At 41.8% G+C, this 16804-nt stretch overlaps 1 protein-coding gene across 6 annotated transcripts in view; it reads left to right on the top strand.

Moving 5' to 3' along the window:
- STRBP (spermatid perinuclear RNA binding protein) overlaps positions 1 to 16804 on the top strand; it is a 56796-nt gene that overhangs the window by 25874 nt on the left and 14118 nt on the right. For 3 of the 6 annotated variants that reach the window (XM_086625014.1, XM_086625013.1, XM_086625017.1), the window contains exons 3-10: positions 2099 to 2316; positions 5586 to 5751; positions 8378 to 8522; positions 14030 to 14124; positions 14537 to 14632; positions 15370 to 15481; positions 15988 to 16085; positions 16173 to 16284. In XM_086625014.1, coding sequence (XP_086481140.1) covers positions 2099 to 2316; positions 5586 to 5751; positions 8378 to 8522; positions 14030 to 14124; positions 14537 to 14632; positions 15370 to 15481; positions 15988 to 16085; positions 16173 to 16284 — 1042 coding nt within the window. The remainder of the gene's footprint in view (positions 1 to 2098; positions 2317 to 5585; positions 5752 to 8377; positions 8523 to 14029; positions 14125 to 14536; positions 14633 to 15369; positions 15482 to 15987; positions 16086 to 16172; positions 16285 to 16804) is intronic. The other 3 variants (XM_086625015.1, XM_086625018.1, XM_086625019.1) reach the window with 2 other exon arrangements.

Genomic DNA, 16804 nt, shown 5'->3' with positions numbered 1-16804 from the left:
AGCCTTTGATGGAAAGGACCTGGTGAATGCAACAAGCCAGGAAATCACGACCAGTTCATTAACAGGGATTCAACTCAGAGGCCTTTGAGATCCTTCGGAGGCCCTTTTTGTCCCTAAGAGTGCATGCTGTTACAAACCCATGAAGTAGGGGTGAAAATGAAACCTGCTTGAGGTATTTAATGTGTAGGAGGAGCAGAGGTTTCTGGTGGATGATTCCAGGTTCTGGGAGGCTTCCAGTAGTGATGTGTCAGTAGAGAATGAGATTTAGAGCTGCTCTTGCCAGAGGTCTGCGCTGTGCTCACAGCTGGACCAGGTCAATGTTTAGATCAAGTAAGTCTCATCTGGATGGTGTGTGGCAAACCGTAAGCTTCCTAGCACAAGTTACCCAACTGCTTAAGTTTACTTTCCTCAAAAGTGCCACCCAGGACTTTGAGTTTCACTGCAAACTTTTTTAATTAGCACTCTAATCCCTTCCTATTATTTCAGGTTTTTTTAGAAATTATTTTGGTCTTTTTTTACCAATTTATCTCTGTCCTCATCTTCATTCATGCCTTTGTAGATCCCTGTGCAGTTTGCTAAGCTGCTTGCAGCAGTATCCGTTGCCTATGACTTCATCTGCAGCAGTAACAAAACCATAAGGGAATGGCTATTTAATTATCTTGTTCTAAGGTGTGTTGCCATTGTCTCTGGCATAAATTGAGGAGAGATGGCTGCACTCAGCACTTTCAGAAGATGCAAAGTTCTATTTGGAGAGTATAAATGCCTTTTACAAAATAGGAATCTTCTGTGTTCTGCTTGTCTGCCCTCCTTTCCGCATGGTTTACTCGGTCTGCTCTCACCCTGGAATACTTATGTTCTAAATTTCCCTACCTGGAAATGAGGTTACCTTTTGGGATAAGGACCCTGGCTTTTTGCTCTGCTCTGAGCTATCCAGCTGCTGAAGGTTGAGACAAGCCAACAAAGACCGCTGAAATTCAGGAACTCCTTAATTTCCTGCAAGCATTCCAGGGTAGGAAAACCCCTCTTTTTTTTCAGCAGTAGCGCTCACAGCTTGTATCTCCATGAGATGTAGGCCCTTCAGGCAAGATCAGGGCCTAAGTGATTTCTCGCCAACTTTGAAAACTTAATCTTAAGTAAACAATCTAGTCAGGGGATGATGGAAATCAGAGATGCTTCGTAGTGAATTGAGTTGCCCAAGGTCCTGGATTGTCTGTTGCAAAGCTGGGAATGAAACTCAGGGTTTTTTTGGTCCCCTGCTTCAGCATTCTAGCCTTATGCTTAGCCAGCCAGACCATGCCCTCTTCTCAAAGAAAACTGAGAAAAACAGTGAAAATGAGAAAAAAGTAAATGGAGGGGGGGAAATTATGAAAGGACAAGATGCAGAAGCTCCATTTCTAGCCGTTACAGACAGAGTAATGCACACTACAGGTCCTGACCCTGTTTTGTATCCACCGTGGCTGTATGTGGGAGTACAGAGACGTGTCTAGTCCTAGACCTCAGTTCACCCTTTCTCTGATTTGTGACTAGTGCACGTAGTGTCACAACTCCCACTTACAATGGACGTACCAAACAGAAGACGAAATGCAGCTTGCTTAATTTTCAGATGTCTGTAGCAGCTAATCTGACATGTAGGCTAGACTCCGTAGCCACATGTGGGTGGGCGGGGAAATGCACCTCTAAAGCACGATTTATCCCATCCTAAAGTAGGCAGAAACGTGATCTCTGCTCCAGATGTGCCTGGTAGACATACACATGAGCTGCACTCCACGTGTGCCTATTCCTCTTAGTCACCAGTAAAAAGATGCTGGAATAGTTGAATTTAGGTATCAAATATTAGGTGCTATAAAACCCACCCAAAGTCTTACATGTTTTACCAGCTTAATGCCAATTTTTGCCCTGGTGTTTGTTTTCTCTCATTTTCTTGTTTAAATTTATTTAACTAAAGACAAGAAGTCACTCCTGCAGGATTGTAAGCAATGGTCATCATAAAATGCTTTCCTGCGTCTGTCAGGGAGGATTCCTGTTCAGGCAATGTTCTTCTATCGATAATCCAATAACTTTGTTCTTTTTTTCCCCCCTGTTTCCCACTTCATAACAGAGATCTATCCGATCTTTTGCTAATGATGACCGCCATGTTATGGTGAAACATTCAACCATTTATCCATCTCCAGAGGAACTTGAAGCTGTCCAGAACATGGTGTCAACAGTAGAATGTGCCCTTAAACATGTCTCTGACTGGATGGATGAAAAGAACAAGTCTACAAAATGTGAGGGTGATGTGGAAGCAAAGGAGGAAGCTGCTGAAAGCAATGCCAAGTGAGTTGAGCCTCATAACGTGCTACTGTGCTGCTCTGAACTGGGCTCCTTTTCTTCTAAATAACAGTCCTAGTGTTCCCTGATTCTGTTGCATATGGATGTTCGTAGAAGGAAGTGGACATATTTGGACTTCTTGAGGTGGGAGCATGCAGGGTGACTGTATCAGGTTTTAAACTGAAAATACAGTTTATTGGCTTAAAATGAAGAGATCGTGATTACCATTGTATTTATCAGTTGCTCCTAAATGCACGATAACATATGTCTGCAAATTCAAAAGGGAAATATCGCTTCCTAATTTATAATAATAATGTGGTTCTTAATTATTTCAAAATCTCTCACAAATTTTGAGAGTAGCATTCAGGAAATACGGTGTGCAGCCCTGCTGTACCTCACTGTCTGAATGTGCTTTAGAAACAAAAGTGTGCTGTTATGTTAACTGAGGAAATCTGTATGGGTGGGAGGAGCAGAAAGCATTCATGACTGATCTTGATTCCCAACAGTGTTGTGAATTCTACAGAAAATTCTTCATGTATTAGTGGTGTGTTTTCCACAGGTTTCTTTCTGAATGTTTAAGCTTGTCTTTGATTATCTCTAGGATAAGGTGGTGGGCTTGGGAGCTATTGAGAGAGACCGCTTGCTCTGCGTGAAGTTTAAATGCAGCACCCCCACCTACTCAGAATACACTGCTCCACATAGGAAATGTTCAGCAGCATGAAGACCATTGTATGAGAGCCTTGGAAAAGTAAATATCCAAATGGCCCTCACTTTGGTGCCTGTGGCTTTCTGTGTTCCCTAAGAAATATTTAAGACACAAGTCGGATCACTGGCAATTTTGTGTAAGGCTGAGCTGTGATATGTCACTTTTTCTGGTGTGAAGTGTATTCAAATAGAAATAGCAAAACACTTAAACTTATGAATATTTTTAAATAAATTAACGTATAAACGGTTTTAAGACAGTGTGATTATATTGACACCAGGGAATAATTGTAGTGGATTGATAAGCTGCTTCTCCACAGATGGACAGTGAAGTTTTGTCATCTTCTCACGGGAGGTATTTAAGCTCAGTGTTTTGCTGAAGAGCAGTCTTTCTTGGTATGCAGTGTGCTGTATGTTTTGTTGGTGACTTCCTAGCATTACTGGCAGTGCTTTTAGGTGTCTTCTGATGTGGGTAAAATAGGTGCAAAATGGATTCTTCAAAAAAAAAAAAAAAATTCCAAGCCTGCTTTTAAGACTATAAACTAGCCTTGCTTTCACACGTGTGTGTGCAGGATTTTTCATGCTTGTGGTCTGTTACAAATTTAGGAGTACAGTTTTTGTGAGCATCAGTGTAGTATTTATATATAAAAAACAGTTCGTTTATTTATCACAGAATGGTTTGGGTTGGAAGGAACCTTAAAGATCATCTAGTTTCAACCCCCTGCCATGGGCAGGGAAACCCTCCACTGCACCAGGTTGCCCCAAGCCTAATCCAACCTGGTCTTGAACACTGCCAGGGATGGGGCATCTACAGCTTCTCTGGGCAACCTGTTCCAGTGCCTCACCACCCTCAGTGTAAAAAATTTCTTCTTTATATCCAATCTAAATCTGCCCTCTTTCAGTTCAAAGTCATTGCCCCTTGTCCTGTCACTACATGCCCTTGTAAAAAGTCCCTCTCCAGCTTTCTTGTAGCCCCTTTAGGTACTGGAAGGCTGCTAGAAGGTCTCCTTAGAGCCTTCTCTTCTCCAGGCTGAACAACCCCAACTCTCTCAGCCTGTCTCCGTAGAAGAGGTGTTCCAGCCCTCGGATCATCTTGGTGGCCTCCTCTGGACCCACTCCAACACATCCATGCCCTTCTTATGTTGGGGGCCTCAGAGCTAAACGCAGCACTGCAGGTGGGGTCCCATGAGAGCAGAGCAGAGGGGCACCAATTATTTTACTACTCTCTTCACAAGCTAAAAGGGGCTTACACTGTAGAAAAATACATAACAAAATACCTTTATGCTAGTTACAAACCGTACTTCAAGGAGCTGCGTGTTTTTGTGCCTTTGCATCCAGATGCTGTTAAAGTAGCATAGTTCCAGGGTGGAAGCTGAGATGTTGTTTATTAGTTTGCTCTTGGCTATTCCAAGGATAGTGACTGGTTTGGGATTACCACTTTTTCTGTGTCATTCCTCCTTTTCTTCTGTCTGTTGTTTAAGCACCTGTCCCTGCCTTTCTGTTTAAAATACATAAATAAAGACAGTACAATTATGAAGATACTTCTGAGTGAAGCTGAGGATCTATGTGATGACCCTCAATCACAGAGTGCCTGGTTTTTGGGTTTGGTTTATTTGTGGTTTGGGGTTTTTTTGCTTTCTATCCAGTCCGTGCCTCTGGACGGTAAGAACGCTGCGAACGGGGCGCTGCCCCTCTGGCTGAGGTGTCTGCTGCCTTCGCTGGTGATGTGCTGTCTGGGGTTTCACAGTGGTGCTGTGCCACAGAGTGTGAAGTGCAGCACGTGGCAGTAGCTGGTGCTGAGCTGTCAAAGATGCATTTCTTGCATTTTTCTTGATGTTTTTAATAATCCTTGCCTACTGTACTGGTTTTGTTGGAGTCTTTCCCTCCGTACTCAGAATGAAAGTATTCTTATGTTGCTTTGAAAGTTGTTTACTCTGGCTCTTAAATGTTCCCCTAAACTCTAGCTGGAGAGTAAAAATTCGTAGTCGAACCTCTATTCCTGTAGGTTTTAGTGGTGAGACTTGTTGAAGGAATTGTGCCTGGAAGACTTTTTGAAATCAGAAGCTTTCCTGAAATGTCAGTCTGTAGTGTGGACTAAAACTTCAGAAGTTGACTGTATAATTTAAAGGTAAAGGTTTGAACATACGGATCAACTAAAAGAAATGTTGAAAGGGCGTGTGGCCGTGTTTAAAGTTGGAGTGTCGCTAAAAGACAATTCAGATCACGTCTGAAACCAGGACTTTTGTCAGAGAGCTCTTCCAGATTAATTATTCTCCTGTCTTGGTAGATCTGCAGATAGTGACTTGGGGCTTTTTTGAGCTTTGTGAAGCTTTGTGACTTGAGCTAGGCAACTTCTGCATTTGTTTGAATTTCAAATCAATGCTTCAATTAATTTTTTCGTAGGAGCTACTTGCATAAAAGGAGCCTATGCTTTTCGTTTTCTGATCAGTGATACACCACTTCAGCCCAGTCATCAGTCCCATCCATTTATCTCCTCACTGTGACAGGATAATGCAAGTATTTTGAATATGTGAAAATACCATTTTAATTACTCCAAATTGTTTCATTTCCAGGGATCAAGGTGGTCGGACCTTGTGTGGTGTTATGAGAATTGGCTTGGTTGCAAAGGGCTTGCTGATAAAAGATGATATGGACCTGGAGCTGGTTCTCATGTGCAAAGAAAAGCCCACAAAGACCTTGTTATGTATAGTTAAAGACAATCTTCCAGCTCAAATTCAGGTGAGTTAATTTAGGGTAGTCCTCTAACAATGGCTGATAGCGCTGCAAGGTGGGTTTCAGTAAAGGCTGGAATTTGTTCTGGGAAAAAAGGTGATAGAGATTAAAGAAATACTTTGAATCTAGGATGACATCGACGGAGTGTGACATGTTTAATGTGGTGACATGAAGCAGCTACTCACAAAATTTAACATCTTATTCCTGTTACTGCCTAATCCCCGTTTGTGATGTCAGTTTTCCTATGATGGCAGCTGACCTTTCCATTTGGTAACTAACCCAGCTGATTTTTGCTTTCTGGTCCAACCACTAATATGAGCTAAACTGCAGTCCCAGAAATCTTCCCATCTCAAGCATGTGAGTCGGTCTGTGGCGTTGTCCCTTGTCCCCCTGCCTGAACCTGCAGTTCTATGTTGCAGCTGCTTTGCTTCGCCTGGGCTGTCCCAAGATAAACACCTCTGCACTTGTGAAGTGAGAACAGGTCACTTCAGGTGCTCACTCCTTTTAGCTCACGTTAATCATGAGCTCATGATTCTTTTTATTGATGGCTGTTTAATTCTGGTGTTGATATCCAGTAGGCAGCGCTTGTGGCTAATGTCTGTCTCTTCAAAGCAGCTGGGGATAATACCTTTTTGACAGGGTTCTGAGTCCGAATGATCAGTCCAGCAGCCAGACTGACATACCCTGTTGCTGAGACACTGTGCCCTGAAGTGTTCCCCTGCAAGCACCCTTCCCCAAACTATGTCCAAACTTGATCTGCTTTTCTGCCTTGTGTTTATTTCCACATAGACAGTATGTTCTTGACAGCTGCTCTCACTGTTCATTTGTTCACATAAAGGGCTTAACGCGATAATGTGCCTGCGGATGTGGCCCTGTCCATAACTGAACATGCTAAGGGAACTATTGAGTAGTAAAGAGTGTATTTTGCTTCTTTGAAAACGATAGGGATGTATTGAGTAGTAAAGAGTAAATTTTACTTGTTTGTAGTGAGGCGTGAGATGAGAAGGGTTGAAAGTGATAAGAAAAGTTAGCATATGCTTCAAAAAAAGAGAGAACGGCATAACAGACGTAATTAAGAGATGTGAAGACTTCAATAAATTCAAGGGACAAGTAGGTAAGATCCATGGGGAAGCATTGTGCGGGAAGGGATTACAGAAGAGATGAGGTAAGAGGAATCTGACTTGTGAAACAAGCTACAACTGTCGTGGGTGTAAAAGGCAGTGAGGTTCTGCAGAGGCTCAGGTACAGGAGGGGGAAGGAAGGTGTAGGGCCACCAGTGGACAAAGAGAGCAAACGAGGTACAGAGATGTTAACAGCTTCTGCTTTGCTTCTGTGAAGGCTAGTAGTGAGCAGATGCTTAAACGTTTTCATCCCAACAACAAAGGAGCTGGAGGAGTGCAGATCACAACAGGGAAAGAAGTTAGAATATATATTAGATATGTTCTAACCGTGTGGTCTTGCTGAAACAAACTCACAAACACAAGGAGCAGCTTTAGGGCTCGGAACCATCTGGTTATCTTTGCACTCTTGGAGGGTGAGCTCCCAAAGGTAGAGATCGCTTGAGATGACTCTGATACAATGCACGTTAGTGGAACAAATTATAAGGCAGTTTGTAGTATTATCTACAAAAGAAATCTAAGCAAGAAATGAAAAGTTTACTGAAAACAATTTAAGAAGCCCCTCTGTTTATTGGTGTGCTGTCAAGAGAGGAAGATCAGTTTTTTTCAGGCGTTGTCAGAGATGTCTCCTGAGGCTGGTGTTAACGAATGAAGTGGGTGACAGTGGGGTCTTGTGTCCAGTGTCAAGTGCTGTGTGGAAAGGGAGGGAAAGAGATGGATGGACAAGTTGGAGAAAATCAGATGCATGAGAATGAGCACCTAGAAGACCAGTAATTAAAATTATCTGGTTTGGAAAAAGTCGAGACTAAATGCAGGTCTAAGTTTTAAGACATTAATGGTTATTTATAAAGGGACAGTGATTCAGTGTCTCACATGGCTACCAAAGGTAGGATGAGAAGGAACAGTAGCAAGGGGCAATTTTGTTACAAAATAGGTTATCTAAATTCTATGTGTGACTATGAATCAGAACAGACTCTTTGGAGAGGTGGTGGAATCTCTGTTGCTAGGGCATCGAAGAGTATCTTGGGGGGTAAGAGATGGCCAAGGTGTGTTTGATCATACTTCATGGCCGGTCCATGCACTAGGCAGCTGGTGCAGCTCCTGCACTGTGATCTCTCACCCATTTCCACCGACAGTTACGGCTGTGTTGGTCACAGTGCTTTTACGTTTAGAGGCAGCATTACTGGAGAAGTGTGTACTTACTGGGAAAAAAAGTTGCTGGTGGTATTTTGCACACTAGCAGCTGTGAAAGTCAGCTTCTATCTTCATTAAAAAAAAAAGTGTGATAATGTAGTGGGACTACTTAGTATTCTCATTAAATTTGCTGCAGACCTTTTTTCTGAAGCATGTTACTGGGATTTTCCTGTTTGTTTTTAATGAGGGAGGCAAGGCTGTACTTGTTATTGCGCTGTCTTGTAGGCCTCTCGTTAGCTGAGAGGTGTATGCACACGCAGAGATTCTGCAGTTTTTCAGTTGATTGGGAGATTCTTGAAATCTTTCTTGGTGACTTTCAGAAACTTACAGAAGAAAAGTATCTGGTGGAGGAGCATGTAAATGAGGCAGCTATTATTATTCGTAACACAAAGGAGCCCAAGCTAACTTTGAAGGTGATACTTACATCCCCTCTCATTCGAGATGAAGCAGAGAAGAAGGAAGGAGGTACACAGAGTGTTTTAACTTGTTTTCAAGACTGTTCTGTCTAAATGCCCTGACTGTGCAGCACAGGGTTAATTGGGAAGTAGGCTTTTAATTGTGCATCATGTACTAACTGGATTGGCTTTTGCCACAATAGATTACATTATTTGTGCCTTAAAAAGACAACAATCACTAAATTTTCCTGTAAATATGCATAGCTTTCATTTACAAGCAGTATTGCTACAGTGTTAACTTTGACATACAATTAGATCTTAGTCCTCCTTTCTTTCAGACTTGCTAGTTAATTCTTGAGCACCCCAGTGCTGCACAGTCTTGTTTTCAATTTAAGTCAGTCAAGTGGGATTGGTTCATAGTATCTCGAAATACTCATAAAATCGTTTCTCTTTTTACATAACAAAATCTCTCCTGCAAAGCTCGCAAGTATGTCGTCCTGGCCCTCAATTTTTGTTAACTGATGATACATATGTGTATGTTTCTAGCTTTAAGAATTTCCTAAGTGGGATACAGTTGAAGTTACAGTGCTATAATACAGCTTTTGCTTCTGAATTGAACGTTGTACCTCATGTCCTTAGAGCAAAATAGATATAGAAAACTGTACCTTAGTTTCTTTCTGTTCCTTCTCCCCAACTGCGCGACGTCCAGTATAGTTGTACGCCCCTTGTTAAAGGAGTGTCGACTGGTAGGAGGCTGGAAACAAACCAAGAGAAATAGAGAAGAGCAAATGTAGCCATACTTTGTTTTATTTTGAAAATCCTGTCAGTAACTCCTGCTTCCGCTTCCCAACCTATCCTACAAACTTTGCCACTGGATGATGTCAGACCTTTGACCAACTGGCCACTCTCTGTCATGACAACTGAGGCAGCTGGGCCCGCGTGGGCTAGGGAACTCCCTCGTGCTCTTTTCCCATTTCTAGACTTGCCACAAGTCCTTTGCTTCTCCCTTCTCCCACGTGAAATACCGACACAATGAGAAATGTTGGTCAGTTTGTCGGCGTTTTGAGGCAAGGGCAGGAAGGGTCCCTTTTCAAATGGAATGTAACACTTGGGCAGCACTTGGATGCAGAAAAATCTTACAAAACAGATGAACGGCAAAGATTTCCTAACTGCAATGTCTGTTGATTCTCAAATTAGTAACCATGCTCTTTTGCAAGACCATTAGAAATAAATGGCATATTACTTCAGTTTTCTCCCATAAGATGCTGAGATCAGCCCTGTGGTTGTCGCAGCTGGTACATGTTTGTGAGAAAGAGCACAAAGTGCAGAGCAAACTGTAACGCTGAAGGATTTGAAGGGTTCTCACAAGGGGATACAGTTTTGCACAAAGGCTTCTGTCCAAGTATTTTCTTGCAAAAAGTGATGCCGTTGTGGCAGTAAACACTGGGGACTCCTGAGTTCATCTCAAACTGAATGAGGATTTGAATTTTTATACTTTCCTATAATTAAAATGTAGGTGTTCTATTTTGTTTTCAGTATCTTAAAATATTTTCAAAATTCTATACTCATATTTTTAAATTTAAGATGGTTTTACTACCTCTCAGAGTGGCGTTATGCTCTCATTTCTGAGCAGCCGATGAGGATAGTTAGTAGGGTAATGGATCTTGGTTTAAAGCCTGGGTTCTTTGACTTTGATTCATCACAAATGAACAGAGACATTTATCATATTCCCTTTTCAGAGGTATGTGAAGCATTATGCAGATGTCACTAAGTAAATTGAAAGGTGGGAGGGATACTTTTGTCCACAATATTTCCAAATCGCTTTCACTTAGATTCAGACCAAAACAAGTTTCATATCCAGTATCAGGGGAAAAATACTCAGAGCAACTGTCAAGTGAAAATCCCTCGATCCCCAAAGAAAGTACTGCCGTGTTCAGTACTCCTGAATAACGCCAGCCAAACGTAAGCACACTTCCTAGGCAGTTTTAACAACTGTTTTGAGTTTATTCCGAACATTCTCTTGAATGAGGGAGCTCAAAACGTGTGTCCACTTGCCTTTCATCTCACGTGTAAGACAGGCCGTGGGGTTCCAGGCGCTGCGGCGGGTTTGCCGCGGAGCCGCTCCCGGAGCAAAACTGACCAAGGTTTCCGCGTGCGGTGTGAGCAGCACTAATCTGTCCTCTAACCCGACGGCGAGGTTGGGTGCAACGGGCCTCGTCACCAGTGCTCCCATCTGTTCTGTAGGAATGCTGTGTGTGCCTTCATGCCCTGGTGTCAGAATGTATCGAAAAACATTCCCGGATCTCTCTTCAGTCCCCACCTCTCTGGAAAAGTGTTCATGTTTAAGATGTGGTGTTTGTCCTATTTGTTTTTGCTGCTCGTTAGCAAAAATAAATAGCGGGCCAGTGTGTGTGTGCATTTCAGTGTGTCTCACAAACGGCTGTCCATAAAGCTCTGCTTTCTCATGTCGAGTTGAGAAGTCAAGCATCTAAAATTCCTGCGTTTTGCATCAGTTGAAAATTTAAACTTCTTAAGAACCTGAATTTTTAGTCATAGCATCAAATATAAATTGGGCTTTCCAGACCAGAACCTCGTAGCTTGCTAATCAGTTGTTACTACTGAGCGTACAGTAACAGCAAGCTTATCTAAAAACGAGCAAGGTCATTTACCAAAGTGGGGCTGAATCAGCTTCGCTGCTCGAGCAGCTACTGCGTGAACAGCCTGCTCTGCTGCTGCCTTTGCTGGGCAGGTGCAGCCAGTGATGCCCCAAAGGTGCCAAGTGCCTTTGAAGGGGCAAGGAGCCACAGATTTACTTTGCCTCTGCGGAGAAGACCACGCTCCTCCTATGGCTGGCTGCAAATGAGTGAAGTTGGCAGCTACTGTGGGAAGAGAAACCATACAGCAAGTGGGGAGAGAACTACTGAAGGGTTGGTTCTGTGTGCCATAGTGTGAGCTAGTGTCAGGGCTTTATTATTAACTGTTTATTAAACTCCTCGTATCAATGCCCTTGTCAAAACCACAAGGAAAAAAGTAAAGCTTTGCGATCGCATTTGAAAATTCCGATTGGGTCTCACTTTCCTGACTGGCAGAGCATGAAGAAACATGCCGTTCTCCTGAGGGTGTCCAAAGGGAGCCTGCTGCAAGCTGCTCGCCCTCCTCACTGCCTCTTCTCGTCATCTTTCTGTTTAATAGAATCTTGCACCTCAAAGTTGGCTGACTGCAACATCTGCGAAAGGTGCTCGGGGCACTAGTACTGAATTTGCAATTGGCAAAATTCTTCAAGAATTTTATTTGTAATTTAGACCTTTGGAAATAGCCTCAATCCTGTAGGAAGAAGTGAGATTCTAACTTGCTGGAAACAAATTAAGTCGTATGAGAATAGAAAAGCCTTTTCATTCCCCTGAATGACAGATGACAAGTATTCTATTTGTTTTGTAGTTTAAAGGGAAAAATAATTTACTGTGTCAATGGCTTCAACACGCTTTAGCAAAGCCTCGTACAGTACTGAGTAAAATCTCTAGGTGTAAAAAGATCCAGTTCATTGCCAAAAATTAATGATTTTGCAATCAGTCACCTTTGCCATTTCTAATGTTTTAAAATAAGATTCTGATCATTCATTGACAGTAGTTGTTTCTACAATACATGAGCTTTAAGCAGATGTTTATATTGTCCACAATAAAGTTCTCTTGCAGAACTACGTAGATGTATATTTAGGAACGTTTCGTGGCACACAATTGCTCCTAAAAATAACGAAACTGCAGAGGAAATTTAGAAGCAAATCCTGTGTTCCAAAGTGACCTTTGTGCTCATAGAAATCCAGTGCCTGGAGATTTTGCAGCTTTTATTTGGAAAAGAGGCAAAAGGAGCGATTAATCCCAATGTTGTAACACTGTTGATGGGGCGATAAGGAACAATGCAAATATCTGCTGCGAAGTTCATTGGGGTTAGAAAATAAGCTTATAGCACTTAAGGCTTCTGCTGCCAGCAGAGCCAGCCCGTGTGAACTGCAACCATGAACTGTCAGACAAGATACCTGGTTCTGTTCAGTTTTACACTGTTTGGGTTTTTTTTTTGGCTTTGGGCTCTTTTATCCACCAGAACATAATGTGCTTTTACCAGAGTAACCTCCCCATTGAATAGGAGGTGAAGCAACTTCAACAATAAAGATGCAATTGCACATGCAGCCAATATTATCCAAAGTAACCTATGAAAATGTACCTTGAGATGTTACTAATTGTACATACAAACTGATGGTACTTTTTCCTCCTCAATTCTTCTCATATTTTACACGTATTGCTGGATTTTGCTTATCTAGCGTAGTCTTCAATTTGGAAAGGATATTGTGTTTCATTCAGCCCTGCATAGGTCTCACAAGACCTGGAGAGTTGACCATTATGAATAATGAAAAGACTGTATTTCCAAAGTAATTATTTTGAAATAAAGAGTAATTGTCTATTCATAGGAAAATAGCATATTCAAGGTTTTAGTTGAGCCATGGATTCATTTAGTTCTTCCGATATGTTCTTCTCATGTCAGATAAAAACTGAAGTATTTTTAATCTGATTTCACAGATATGCAAAATCTGTCATTTGTAAGAGTTTCCAGAGAATCTGGATGCTAATAACTCCTAGTTAAAAAAAAATAAATTGGGAAGAAAGGACTGATGCATAATGTCCCTCTATAGAATCAGATGTGGCTGCTAAAAGCAGTTTGTTGCATGCTGGATAAAAAAAGAGGGGGAGAAAAAAAGAAAAGAAGCGTAAACCTGCACAGAAGATACCAGTGTCTTGTCTCTCAAATCCATCTTTGAATTTCTTCTGTGGATTTCAGTTGCTGTTGGGAAGATTTTTACCAGAGGGGACTACCTCTCTGATGTGTTAATCTGGGAGTTACCAAACTTACTCACTTCTTCCATATGCTCTGGTTATATGGAAGACTAATCAAACCGTAAAATATCTCACTAGCATTTCTTGTCTGTTTCTTTCATTGAATTATATTGGCTAGTGCTGTTCATGCAACAGTATTTCAAATATATTCAATATTTTTCTTTGGAATTCTCAACAATTGCATGGACATAACTTCACGTTCTACCTATTAAAATATTTTTTATACCCCTCCGAGAATAGCTTCCTCTTGTCAAAAGAAGCTTGTCTCTTTGAAATTCTGTGCCACTTTTGTGGAATAAAAGTCACAAAGAAGGGAAAGAAGAGGTGGGGGGGGCGAAAAAAAGCCCAATGCAACTCAAAAAAAAAAAAAAAAAAAAAAAAAAAAAGGAAAAAGTGCTATATAGCTATTTTCTGCCCTGAAATGTGTTCTACATTTTTAATAAGATCCCAGATTGTCTGTAGCAGTGGCCATCTTTATTATGACTATTATTTTACAAGGAGTGAATGCCTTTGCTTCTGTTGCACATGTGCACATTTACTACCTTTTAATGGCTTGTTGAAATTAAATAACACAGTGCACTTAAATTCTGGGAGTCTTATTATCTCATTGAGATGCTGCCGCTCTTTTTGTATTGTGACAGAAACCCCTTGGTCAAATTGTATCTGTCTCTTTTTATCCCATTTTTACCAGTAGATAATGTTGCGATGAAAGATCCTCCGGACTTATTGGACAGGCAGAAATGCCTGGAGGCCTTGGCGTCTCTGCGGCACGCCAAATGGTTTCAGGTTGGCTCTTTGTTCTTACCTTGTTGTTATTGTAGCCTTACGAGGTTTAATTTGAGATAGTTTTAATTTTAATGCCTCTTTAATCTCTGACTAGTCCCTCGTAGAGCAGAGGTGTAGCATTCCGAATTCAGTGCTGTACTGTGCAAGGGCAGACGTGGCAGGGAGGCGGCCAACTGGTCTAGAGTTGTCATGAGGCTACAAAAGCAATCTTGACGTTTTGCTTCCTTTTTTAGATGTGTCTCTAAATTAAATTATTTTACTTATATATAGCTGCTTTTATTTTGCATGAAGCTGATTAAGTAATAATAATGAAAAAAAAAAATCTATCCCAGGACTCTGTGCATTTAAAAAGAAAAGCAAAATTGAAGGCCAGGTTTTTGCAGGTGTATTGGAATCATTTTGTTTGTTTTAGGCCAGGGCAAATGGACTAAAATCATGTGTAATTGTCCTCCGTATTCTGCGGGATTTGTGCAACAGAGTCCCCACGTGGGCACCACTGAAAGGCTGGGTAAGTACAGAAAGAAGGGAAGGCCACACGGTCAGGTCTGGGATCTCCTGAGAATTGTAGCAGTGTCTGGATTGGAGAGGACAGTGCGTTGTGTGAAACCCCTCCTCAAAAAAACCCTCCTCAAACCCCCTTCCTTTTAGTCCCCACTAACTGTTACCTGTGTAGAAAAGCACTTATAGGAAGGAAAAAAAGACCAAGAGTATTTCTTCAGTCTGTAAGGTGTACCAGTACCATGGAAAGGGGCATAATGTCGTGGGGCCTTGCACATCCTCATGGATTCGCAGTAGAACCCTACTTGTTGCCCCCAAGTTTACCTTTTCAAAATGCCCTGCTGCCACGACAATGCCACTGCAACCAGAGGACACCGTTTCACGTTAGCAGGTTTGGGGATCCAGAGAGGAATGCTTTGTAGGTCGGTGGAGGCAGAGTTCTCTCATGTAGAACTGATAACCCCTTGAGAGGAGAACATTCATGTGATTCGGCTTTAGGAGGCTCCTCCTTTTAGACTTCCTGGGCAGTTACTGGAGAGCAGTTGGTTTCTTCAGACTGGGAGCAGGGGACAAATATATGTGCCGTGAACTGCTCTCTGGGATGGCTGTCTCTGTCAGTTAGACCTGTAGCGGATTAAAAGCGGAGGAAATTGATGTCAATAATTTTCTTCCCCTCTATCCCTCCATATTTAACTGCAGTCACAGTTACCCTTGTGTCCATACTAATTGTAATTTAATGTCTTCTAGCCACTCGAGCTTATATGTGAAAAATCTATAGGTACTTGTAATAGACCTTTGGGCGCTGGGGAAGCATTGCGACGAGTGATGGAGTGTTTGGCATCTGGAATTCTGCTGCCTGGTAAGGGGCCACATTCACTTCAGGAACACAAAAGGTTGACCAGGCAGCCTTAACGTTTTGCTGTTGCTGTATGATTAGATGAAAAACACTTCGACTTCTGATGTAGAAGTTAATGGGGAATGTTAGGTTTGTTTATAAGTTAACCCCTATCTCATGAGGGGGTTGCAAACAAATAAATACACCTGATGACCATCTGCTTTGTATAGATTTCATCAAAATCTACGTATCTGTCCACATTATTGTTGTTTTTTTTTAAACCTGCTGCTTTTAGCTCACGCTATTATACATGTGCCGCGTTAACCCTGATAAGTTCTGTGGCCGTTGCTGCAAGGGAGTAAAAGCTTGGGGTTAGCCTGCTGTGTGTGATGCTTGAATCCCTTACTGGAAAAGGTGCGTGTCCCGCTCTGCTGAAGACTGGGACCGGCTGTTGCAGTATTCCTCAGTCCCTGTTTTCCTGTTGCTTTTCATTTACTCTCAGTGATCTGCTTTGCCTCTTTCCCTCCCAGGAGGCCCTGGTCTGCACGACCCCTGTGAACGGGAGCCAACGGATGCTCTGTCCTACATGACAGTTCAACAAAAAGAAGCCATTACACACAGTGCTCAGGTAGAAAACTCCTACTTCTGAGGAGCTAGAGACCACCGCAGAGAGCAGTGCTGTGATGTAACTTACGTTTCTGCTGTCACCTTATAGCATGCCCTCAGATTATCAGCCTTTGGTCAGATCTATAAGGTTTTGGAAATGGATCCCCTCCCATCAAATAAGTCATTTCAGAAATATTCCTGGTCAGTAACTGACAAAGAAGGTAGGTATTGTTTGCTCCAAAAATCACTAATTGGGCAGTAAGCTAGGGGTTAATTTAGAATGAGTGAAATTTCTAAGTTATGTGCTGTGAAGGCTTTTCTTTGTTAAATGTGGGGCTTTGTAAAAACATTTCATTGTTAGGAGAAAATCTGGAAGTTCTGTTCTCTTAGAAGTAGGAACAGAAGAGCAGTGGTACAGTGAGAGTAAAGCTGATGATTTTCTTTAAGCACAGAGTCGGGGTCTGAAGAGTAAAAGTAGAGTTTATGATTCTTATGCTGGTGAAGGAGAGACTTTTAACGGGTCAAAAAGCATATAATGAGTGTCTGTAATAAGAATTACTCAAGAGTTCTTCCTAGAAAACAATATACATCTAATAAAAATAGATTTCCATGTATATTTTTTGTAAAAACAATACTATTATAGCTCTTGCCTTAGACTAATTTTAAAAAACAGCACTGCAGAATTACACTATTTGTATCACACATGATATTGGAATCAGTGAGTAATAAGCTAATGTTGGT

The sequence above is a fragment of the Tauraco erythrolophus genome, chromosome 22 (assembly GCF_009769465.1).
Source record: "Tauraco erythrolophus isolate bTauEry1 chromosome 22, bTauEry1.pri, whole genome shotgun sequence".
Classification (NCBI taxonomy): Eukaryota; Metazoa; Chordata; class Aves; order Musophagiformes; family Musophagidae; genus Tauraco; species Tauraco erythrolophus.
Note: the sequence above shows the minus strand (reverse complement) of the source record. Positions and strands in the feature narration are given on the sequence as shown.